This window comes from Quercus suber, unplaced genomic scaffold (assembly GCF_002906115.3).
Source record: "Quercus suber isolate HL8 unplaced genomic scaffold, Cork oak 2.0 scaffold_255, whole genome shotgun sequence".
In the NCBI taxonomy this organism is placed as follows: Eukaryota; Viridiplantae; Streptophyta; class Magnoliopsida; order Fagales; family Fagaceae; genus Quercus; species Quercus suber.
Genome location: NW_027069711.1, coordinates 692,039 through 703,041, shown reverse-complemented (window position 1 = coordinate 703,041; position 11,003 = coordinate 692,039). Strand labels below are relative to the sequence as shown.

At 36.3% G+C, this 11,003-nt stretch overlaps 2 protein-coding genes and 1 non-coding gene across 3 annotated transcripts; 2 read left to right on the top strand and 1 right to left on the bottom strand.

The window, feature by feature from the left end:
- Positions 1 to 337: 337 nt before the first annotated feature.
- On the top strand, positions 338 to 423 carry LOC112016672 (small nucleolar RNA Z102/R77). Its single transcript, XR_002883359.1, has one exon. It is a non-coding gene; the product is annotated as a small nucleolar RNA Z102/R77 (small nucleolar RNA).
- Positions 424 to 1,324: 901 nt separating this feature from the next.
- On the bottom strand, positions 1,325 to 4,582 carry LOC112016525 (transcription termination factor MTERF5, chloroplastic). Its single transcript, XM_024049084.2, is given in 5 exon segments — positions 1,325 to 2,374; positions 2,377 to 3,057; positions 3,160 to 3,375; positions 3,531 to 3,580; positions 4,428 to 4,582. Coding segments are annotated over 5 exon segments (1,485 nt in total). The 5' UTR covers positions 4,520 to 4,582; the 3' UTR covers positions 1,325 to 1,928.
- Positions 4,583 to 7,088: 2,506 nt separating this feature from the next.
- Positions 7,089 to 10,664, top strand: LOC112016639 (uncharacterized). Its single transcript, XM_024049171.2, has 8 exons — positions 7,089 to 7,376; positions 8,229 to 8,372; positions 8,469 to 8,584; positions 8,934 to 9,025; positions 9,266 to 9,287; positions 9,388 to 9,456; positions 10,154 to 10,222; positions 10,305 to 10,664. The coding sequence occupies exons 1-8, from the start codon at positions 7,166 to 7,168 to the stop codon at positions 10,383 to 10,385; spliced, it is 804 nt and encodes a 267-aa protein (XP_023904939.1). The 5' UTR covers positions 7,089 to 7,165; the 3' UTR covers positions 10,386 to 10,664.
- Positions 10,665 to 11,003: the final 339 nt, after the last annotated feature.

The window sequence follows — 11,003 nt, the reverse complement described above, 5'->3', positions numbered from 1 at the left end:
TATTGAATTACTGATTTCATTCATGATTCATACATCTTTTTCAACTTACTTTTCATCATGAACATAATATAAATTTTTTTTTTAAATGAGGTACGGGTCTGAGGCTCTAAATATTTGTCTATCATTGTTTTTGTAATTTTGTGTGGGCATTTGGCTATTATAAAATATAAGGTACGCCGTCACACACCCCCTTTTCTCTTAACACTTGGAATTCCCATTGGGATTTCACTTTGCTTAGCAACATTGCTTCTTTATGCTTGTCAAAATCCATATCTATTTTACGAGTTGAGCTTTTGTTTTTGAATTTTCATATTAGAAATATGAGGTGGTGAATGGAGAACGAGATGAAAAGGAATATTTTTCCCTATTGGTTTGATTGCCGATATGATGACATCAATCATGTATTAGGAGTTTGGATTATTTTATTGTGTCATACTATGAGATTTTTTGTTGTTATATTATCTTGTTAAATATTTAGATAATATTATTTAGTTTTTGCTAAAAAATAGTTTGATTTGATAGGATAAATTTATTTATAATTTCAAATATATTTTTATTATTAAAACATGTCATTTTATTTGAAAAAATGGTAATAGTTGTAGGAAAAATTAACAAGAAATAAAGTTTTACATTATAGGGCAGGGGGCTTTGCAGATCTTTGCGGGCTTTAAGGGGTGGAGATGGGGTAAAAAATTTTTCCATCATGCAAAGCGGGGCGGGGATGGGGCAAAAAAAATCTATGCCGGACGGGAGCGAAAATTTCATCCTTCGGCCCCGCCTTCCTCCATTGCCATTCCTATACTTGCCTCGCCTAATTTTCAATATATATTTTTTTTATGTGAAAAAATACGAATGAACCAATAATATGATTGAACCAACCTCCTCATAATCGGCTTAGGATGACCCGCTTCTGATCTGAGCTTGATATGACCTGCACATCAATTAACTTGACCCGTTTGCCAAGCCTTTAATGCCTTATATACCATTTCCGAAGATGACAGAGAGAGGAAATGGCTGTAGCCTGTAGGCCCCAGGCATTACTTAGAGAGGCACTCAAGGTTAAGTTGTGAGCAAGACCAGCTATTAGCCCAAAAAGAATATAGTTATCTTTAATAGAATAGAAAAATAGTTAAGTGAAAACATCCGAATCGTTACATTGTCAATGAATCATGGTATTATTACAAAATGAAGACAATAAAGGGCTGTTTGTTACGGTAGTTTTAAGCAAAAATTTTCAGTTTTTAAACAACATTATACGTATTTTTACATATTTTTTTACTCGCACGTATTTTTTCAAAATATAAACAATGTTACTAAAACATCGTTATCAAACAGCCAAAAAGGCCATTTTATCAATAATAACGAATAGATAATGCAGAACCAGGCTACATCTCTGGAAAAGTATACAAGGCAAGATGGAAAAATGGAAGTAAAACGAAAAACATAACAAAATGTTGGTACTAGTTACTTCAAAATTTCAAATGCAATGAATCAGCAGTGGAATACTTTATGCTATGCAAACGAGAACAGATTCATTTCAATAACAATCATTCTGCCTCCATTTATGTCCTTGATGGCCCACCATCGAGTAATGCAAAAGAGAAAACCTTGTACATATACAGGACCATAAAGCAGGTAATCCTTGGGAAGAAGGAGCTGACCAGGGTTGATAGCCGCGTCTTCATTCCTTCTGCAGGTAGCATTATGTGCCAAAATGTACTCCGAAACTTGATTAAATCTCATAACAGCACAAAAATGCCTAGAGTTTCCAAATTCAGTGGTAAATACGTTTACATGATCCAAATTTTCCAACACCAAGATACACCAACTGTCATGCCCACTTAAAAGCATCATACTTGTTTCTATAACTGCAAGCCCACGATGATCCTTCTAATTGGGCATCGTATACTGTTATATCTGCACACGTCTCAATGTACATTGTCTGATCGAAGGTCATCACTGCTGCCACTCTTATCCTTGTTGGAGAGCATTTTCTTCACTTTCTTATCCAAGGCCTTTTCAAAGTCACTATATGACAGTGACAGAACCTGGTTCAGCAGCAATGAAACTCCAGACTCCTTCACTAGGGCATACCTTGGTTTAATCCTCTCCTCCAAACTATAACCAAAATATTGAGGAAATTTCACCAACTCTGATTTTGAATAATCCATGGTCAAAAAGAACTCCCATTTTGGTATTAAATTCTCGGACAAGCTAAAACTATATAGAGCTCCATATCTTGAAATCATGGTCCCTATTTCCTCAATGCTGTATCCCCTCTCCAAGAAAAATTCAGTCACAGGCCTCAAATTGGCCTCAATGCTAAGACCAAAAGTCTGTGGACAACGATAGAGAAGAACAGCAACATCAACCCCAACGAAAGGAAGTACTCAGCTGTTGGGCGTAACTTGTCCTCCACACTGTAGCTTATAATGTTTGGGCTGCGTGTCAGAATCTTACCAATGCTCTCTGCAGAGAGGCCCATCTCACAAAGGAATTCTACAGTGGTCTTCACCTTCTGCCTGCTATGAGTGAGAAGTGCTGGAAAACGGTATATCACTTTCGCCCATTGTTTCTTGTCCACACCCAAATTCTCTAAGAAAGTCATAGTGGGTATAAGGTTTTCAGAGAGACTTATTCCACACAATTGAGGCCTTTTGTTGAGGATGGTGGGAATATCTGATTTTGGTACACCAAGATCAAGAAGAAACTCAACCACTGGCTTGATTTTTCCCTCCAAACTATAGTAGGCAAAAGCTGGGAATCTTTGTGTAATTGCCTTGATCTTCTCAAGATCCATGCCAAGTTCTATGAGATAGAGAACGTGAGGGCGGAGCTTGCCATCTGTGTCTATCTCACTCACTCGAGACATGGCCTTCAGCTTCTTGGAGTCAAGGGTTGGATTGGGCTGAGAAACTGGCACAACTGTTTTTTCTTTAACAGGTGGATTTGGAAAGTTTTCCACTACATCTACTATAATGTTCCCATGCTCTTCCAGAAGGGACTCAAGGTAAGGAATAAGAGCATCCCTGATCTCAAGAGTTGTAAGCTCACGTCCTGCCATGCCAAGGGGAATTCAATTAGCATGGGTCCATTTTAGAATCAAAGATGCTAAATTGAACTGTGGCTATAGAGAAGCATTAATATGATGAATCGAACCTACTAGATACCGAGATTTATAAATATAATGAAGCTTTGCAATCAGGTGGTCGATGAAATGGTCTGACTTGTTTATGGTTCTTGTTGCAACTGCATTGCTCAATCCTCGTTTCTTAAAGAACAAGGACAAAACAGCCTTAGCTTCTTCTCTTTCTGCTGCTAACAAGGTTGGAGACACCACTTTCAAGCTGAACGAACCATCTATCCCTGAATCAGCTGGTATAATTTATACATATAAAAAGGATGTTAACATTGTAAAAGAGAGAATCACAGAAGCAAAATGTCAAAATGTTTTGGCTTTTATGTGGAGGTTAAAATTAAATAACAAAGCAAAAACCACATGAAAGAAAATGTAAAAATCAATTGCTTACCGAATTGTGCTTGGCAAGAGAAGAGTTTAGCAGGAAAAGAAAGCCGAGTCCTGAATAATAATAAAAAATAAATCAAATCAAATCAAATCTTCCATACCATACCTCATAGGGAGAGAAAAAAGACAAACTAAATGCATAAAAAAAAAAAAGGGAGATGCAGCTTCAGCTACTACAGCTACTAGAATCTCTGACAACGTTTAGTCTCTCACCCATATGACAATTGGATGCCAGCATCCCAACACCTAGTAACTACTTAAAAGTTCAAAAAAATTTAGAACTATGCCTACTGCTTCCAATCCAACAAAACCCTCACACTCACTATGGCTGCTTCAATTTCGACCTCCCATACCTGTATAAGTTCCCTCTCTCCTCTACAATATGCCTACACAATTCCCTACCAGTCCATTTGCCTCATTTTTTTTTCCCCATCAAAAAAAGGTATGTACAGCTTTTCAAAGGATCACCTTTTCAAGATAGGCAAAATAAGCTCATCCAAACGCACATGAATCTCTTGCACCATAACACCTTTGGTTTTCCTCTCACTGGGTTATTCCAAAATTGCTAATATTTTTAGTACTTAAAAGTTAAAACCTCCATTTCATCACCTCCTGTGAATAATACCATCACTACATTACATAATCACTCTCTCCCAAAGCATGTCAACAAATTTTCACAAAATCAAAAACACAAATTTGTCCAACAACAACAACCTTAATCCCCTAACAAACTCACAACACTTAAAAATAACAGTTAAAACAAAACATCAAAGAACTGACTGCTAATTAAAAATTAAGGAAGTATGAAGTAAACATAAACTATTAGTACACACTAAGAAAGAAAATGAAGTAAGCAACAGCTAATTAAAAACTAAGCAACTGGTTATGGGAATGGAAGTACCTTGTGATTGTAGATGTGGCTGTGGTAGTGAAAATTACTACTTTTGAGAGACATGAGAGCTTGGCTGAGTGGAATGCACAGAAAGCTCTCATTTTTTTTTTTTTTTTTACCTTTTTTTCTTCAGCAAGAATTGAAAATGAAGCAGAAAGAGAAAGGTTTTTTTTGTTTTTATTTGGTTTGGGTAGTCAGAAAGTGCAAATATCTCAGGGACCGATGGGCAAGCCTTGGATATGGATTGATGACGTGGCAGAATATCAGCCGCTGAGGAATTGTAAGCAAGCAAGCACGTGCCAAAAAAATGATATCTGCTGCGATCATGCACAATCTGTAATATAAAAGAGATCATAATGGGCCTAAAGTAACCTGTGTAACTGTGGGCTTGGAAAGATCTACTATCAGTCCAGTTTCTTACCAGAAACCCACGTCTACCCGCAATCTCCACCGAAAAAAGGGACGAAATGGCTAAATAACCATAAAATCCTAACAATATAATTAGTTGTCAACGTTTTCAAACTATTTTTTTTTTAGCACCTCGAGTCTCAAAAAATCGAGTTATGAGCTCATACCCGAGTCTTTGATGCTCGATTTTTATAGTTTGACCTGGCCTAGTTCCACGTGGCATCCCACGTGGAACTCGAGTCTCAGATACTCGAGGTCTAAGCCAATATTAACCCCCAGAAAGAAATCAGAGCATGAAGAAAAAAAAAAAACCTGAACAACAAGAAAGAAGCCGAAAGCCAGAAGAAAAAAAAAAAAAAAAAAAAAAAACCCAGAAACAGGCGCGACCCAGGGTCGCGCGGCCTGCGCGACCCTGGCCGCACTGCGGCGCCGGCCTGGAGCATCTTTTTCTAGATTCTTTCAGCATCTTTTTCTAGATTCTTTCTCTCTCTCTCTGTGATCTGATTTTTTTTTTTTTTTTGGTATTTTGGTTTGTGGATGAGAGAGTTGGATGTTGAAAATATTTTGAAATTTTTTTGATTTAGACCTCGAGTCTCTGAGACTCGAGTTCCACGTGAGATGCCACGTGGAACTAGGCCAGGTCAAACTATAAAAATCGAGCATCAAAGACTCGAGGTATGAGCGCATAACTCGATTTTCTGAGACTCGAGGTGCTAAAAAAAAAAATAGTTTGAAAACGTTGACAACTAATTATATTGTTAGGATTTTATGGTTATTTAGCCATTTCGTCCCCGAAAAAAGTAAGAGAGAAGTATCTTCCTATGTCCATTTATCTACAAATGCGAAAAAGTAGGAGGATAAAAAATAATAAAAAAATATTTTATATTTTTCTTATTTTTATTTAGTTTGGAGTGGGAAAGTGAAGGAATAAAAAAATAAATTTATACAAATTTATTTATATATCCTTATTAAAAAATGATGCTCAATTAAAACAAAAAAAAAGTAACAAACAACCACAAAAAAAAAAAACAATCACCCAAATTTATTAAAAATAAAAATTATATAAAAAATCATGTCTAGTTAAAAAAAAAAAAAAAAAAGAAGAAGAAGAGAGAAAGAAGAAACAACGTGATTGGGAAAGCACAAAAAAAGAGAAAAGGAATGGGACGAAGCCCATGTGCAAGTGAATATGGGCATTTTTGTCAATGAAGAGATTTAGAACCCCCATTTAGTTTTCTCCCCATTTTGGAAAAAAAACATTTTCATAGACATGAAGACAAAATACCTACACCTTACCAATTTTTTTTCCCTTCCCTCCACTCCTTTCCAACCAAACACCCCAAAAAAAGCTCTCTACCATTTCTCTCTCTCTCTCTCTCTCTCTCTCTCTCTCTCTCTCTCTCTTTTTTTTTTCTTTTTTTCAATCCTCCCTAAAATCCACCCCACCAACGGATACCCTTAAAGTTTAAACCAATCCTCTCCCCCTACAACCCCTCTCTCCATGTCTTTGAGCCTTATCTCACCAAATCTGTATTGATTGCACCGGCACCGTAGATGTACTCATCTCAATTACTCCCCTTGTCTATCTATCTAACGAGTTTGTCAGAAGAACAAGAAATTTCGTACTCTGCTTGCGTGACCAACTTGTTTTTCTTTCACACAAAAACTTTGAGTTTTGGACTTTTGTGGAACCATAAAAAAAAAAATTGACTAAATCAAATGTTACTGTAGATTTTTCATTCTTTTTATATGGTCAGCAGACATTACACTTCCCTACTGTTATTTTTTTTTTTTTACTAACTTTAATTGAATTTAAGTCCAAAAACCAATTGCCAAAGGCCTTGTAGTTAAATTGGCACCTCTCCATGAATACTTGGAGGTCTAGGAGGGAAAGAGTTCGAACTGCGAAGTTAGCAGCATGTTGTAATTATTTCTCAAAAAAAAAAAAAAAAGTCCAAAAACCAATTAACTTAACACCAAAACAGACGAAACTTTAGGGGCCGATCATAAACTATAATAGTTCAAAGAGTTTAGTGTCAACAGGATGATAGTTTTATGGTGAAAAAGTATAATTGGGCCTTTAGTAAAAGAGGTTTAGGTTTGGGCACTTCACAATGTGGGCAATTCCGATGGAGAGTCCACTTCAAAATAGGCCCAAAGTCACCGGTGGTGTAAACCCACTTGGGCTTAGAAACATCTATCTGTGGGTCTTTCCCAAGTCTTACGTCGTCGTTTCACAGTCAGCACAGCACAGTGGGTTAAGGGGTTTATCAAAAATTCTAAAACCCTAAAACAAAGGAAGAAGAAGAAGAGCATGAAAGCTTAGAGAGTGAAGAGGCATGTCGATAATTCTGAGACGCGCATTCTCTCATCGGAACCTCCTTCTCCTCCGCAGCTCCGCCTTCCATGGCGGCGACCTTTCTCATCAACTCATTAACAGTGCCCACAACAACAACAACTCCAACACCCACATTCATGATCTCACTCTTCCCACCACACTTCATTTCCTCACACATTCTCGCAGAGGCTTCGCCAAAGGACGCAAATCAAGTACCCTTTTGCTCTCTTTCTCTCTCTCTCTCTGTTGAGTTTTAATGGCAGATTTTGTTTTTGTTTTGTGCTTTGTAAAGCAAATGATTGAATGAAATGTGTGTTTTCCTGTTTGGGTTATTCCATTTTGACTGAGAATCAAAAGAGTTCTGATGAGATTTCATTTCTGTGTTTTTATCAAGCATGATCTTCTTTGTTTTTAGTGTTTTTTTTAATATGATTTTTGGTAAATTGCGCATGCAACACATAAACCACGTTTTAAACTATTACACGGTTTATAATATGGTTCTAGACTTTTAAACTGAGCAATCAACTCTCTGACTTAGCTCAATTTTATTAATTTCCATCTTATTGAAGGTATTTAACGCGGTAGAATGTTTAGAGGGTTTACACAAATTTGGAGTGTTTGGGAGTAAAGTTCGGGTTTATTTGATGGAAAACTGTCTTCCATTTGACATAAACTATTCCTAATTTTCAATGAAGTTAGGGGGGTTGATTGCTGAGGTCTAACATTAAAGTGGCACATTGTAAATCAGGTGATAGTTTAAGGTGGTTTTTGTAAGTGAATTTTTGAATACTTTTTTGTTTTCTCCATATTGGGGAAATTTTTCTAACTGGTATAAAGAAACAAGAAGTCACAAATTAATATACGGCGTTATGCAAAGGTTATTGTGAGATACTATTTATGAAATATTTTAGGTGAAGCTTTTTGTCGATTGCACTACTGAGCTTGGCTGAAGGGATTCTTTTTGCAAGAATAACAAAAATTGTATAACTTTATATAAATCGCATGTTAGCCTTTTGCAGAGTTATAAGCACTATTCCATTAATTTTTTTTTTTTCACCATTTAGAGGATGATGATGCTGTGAGCACTATTGAAGTTTTGCCTGATATTGGGCCTACTATTAAGGCAAATGCTACCTCAATGATGGAGGCAGCAATTGCTGCATTATCAGGAGAGTTGAACAAACTAAGAACAGGAAGGGCATCTCCAGGTACATTAAGCCATCGCTATTTGTTAGTTTTTGTTTATTTTCTTAGTATGTTTGTTAGATTTATTGACTCAGTTATGAGAGAGAATGTCTCTACAGGAATGCTTGACCACATTATTGTTGAACTTGATGGTGTAAAGATGCCCTTGAGCCACTTAGCTGTTGTTTCGGTCATGGATTCCAAGACATTATCAGTAAATCCTTATGATCCAAATGTAATGAACAAAAACTTTACTTAACAAGTTTGCTATTTGTTTCAATTCTAGTGTTTCTTCATTAGCATATGTTATTGTTTGTTTCCTATACTATTACATGGTCTAGAGTCCAAAACTATTTAACAGTCATTGATTCCTCAAATCTGTGGATCTAGCGATCAGAATGAAAATTTTCTATATCAGTTGTATTAAGTTTAAATTATTGAATTTAGTTCATTTTCTTTAATCTGCTTTGCACAATACAAGCCTCAAATTTTTTTTTTTTTTTTTTTACATGCTGATTGGTGTTCATATCTAAACAGTCCCAGTTTGAAAGACTCATTTAAGTGGTAGCGCCTGTTTTATGCAGACCATTAAAAAGTTAGAGAGCGCCATTGTTGCTTCTCCATTAGGCTTAAGTCCCAAAGTGGATGGTGAGCGATTGATTGCAGTTATTCCACCGTAAGTAGTCATTCTATTTAATCTCACACTGCCTCTTTCCTTGTCCAATAAGCAGCCCATTTGCTGATAATGGCTATTAAAAGTATTTGGCTTAAGACAATTGTGGTTTTGGTTAATACAATATTTTAAGATCTTTTTTTTTTTAATAATGATGCATAAGTATTTTCCATGATAAAGCTTGTTCAATCTACACAAATATTGATTGACTTATTTACATTTTTTATGCTCTGCAATGACCAGATTGACAAAAGAGCATATACAGGTAAGCCAATTATTACCCTTCCTTTCATTTATTTATTTGTTTCTTTTTCTTTTACTTTTTCATCTCTGCACTATTATGACCACTATATTGTATCTACCAGGCTGTGTGTAAGGTGGTTACCAAGTCTTGTGAAGATGCCAGACAAAGTATAAGAAGGGCTCGCCAGAAGGTATGACAGTAATTTTTTTCTTCTTTATGTTTAGATTTCAGGAGTATTATTAAACAATGTTTATACTGGCTCCCCCTGCTGTTCAAATATCAAAAAGAATGAGGAATGAGGTTGTTATGGTCATCTGAGCACCATGTCTGTATCACTGTGTGCTTCAGTTGCAGGTTTATATCTTGTTAAATAGCCCATCTCATTTCAAAAATATCAATTCTTCACTCCCTTACTGTCTTTCATCCTAGAATCATCAAGCACTAGCTAGCCAGAAGGTTGGTTTGGTGGAGGGAGTGAAGAATTGGTTGACCTTATTCTTTATTTTCTGATATTAGAACTATATCATACTTGACAGCTCAATTTGTCTCAAGTGTGATTTTGCTGTTCCGCTGGTTTGTGAAAAATTATTACAATTGAGGTCTAGATGGTTCACATTTATTTATCCCGCACCTCAGTTTTAGTGGATGATCTAAAAAATTTCAGTAGACAATGTCTAGCCTCTTAGGTGTCTAGCATGGTGAGCTCATAATAAAATGTACTGTGGCAAGTATTGAAGTGCAAAACACTGTTAGTAGCATTTCTGTGGCAACAAGACTAGGAGTGCCAATATAGATAGGGATAATGATTGATTCTATGCATTGTTGTGAAATGGTCCAGTGTTTTTAATGTTTATTGTGCCTAAGCAGATTGTTTGTTGGATTTACAGGCAATGGATACGGCAAAGAAATTATATTCACATGCCCCGAAGGATGATGTAAAAAAATTGGAGAAGGAAGTGAGTTCTAAGATAATTACAACTAAAACAGTGGATCAGTTTTACAATGTTTTGAGTGTTATCTGACCCTTCTTTTTCCCAGGTTGATGAGTTGACCAAAAAATTTGTCAAGTCTGCAGAGGATATGTGTAAGGCAAAGGAGAAGGAGATTACTGGAGGCTGAGATGCAGTGTCCCATCTGCACTCTGAGTTTATTTTGCAGGAGTACACAGCTTTTTAAAATCTCCATCTTGGTGACTACCCCTTGATATCAGAATACTTGGTGCTTGATTTTATGATAAAGTGAGCTTATGCCATGTTTCTTTTATAGCTAAATATATTTGAGGTCAGTGGAAATCGTCCATCGCATTTGCAGCTAGATGGCAGTTTCAGTAAAAAATCATGTAGAAACATTTTTGATGGGACAAATATTTTCATTTATATTTTTAAGAGCTTTGGAAAATTTTCTGGAGCCTGGAGGAATTGCCAATGAATTAAAAAGGACATGAACCTCAAATGTTGTAACCCATCTGGGGCATCTGACTGTCTAGCTTTGGCATATTAGACAGTGCTGATAGCATTTTTTGTTCTGGTAGTTGGAGTTAACATGCAGTAAATTTGGCTGCATATATAAGCCACCAAGAAAATCTAGGACTATAACCTTTTGTGCCATAACTTTGCCACAACTTTGATGTGGGAGACTGTAAGTGGTGGAGAAGTAGTGAGTACATGTGAAAGTGTTAAGCAACTAGTCACAATTCGCCACATAGAGTAGTTGTGAAAAAAATGATGTGATAAAGGA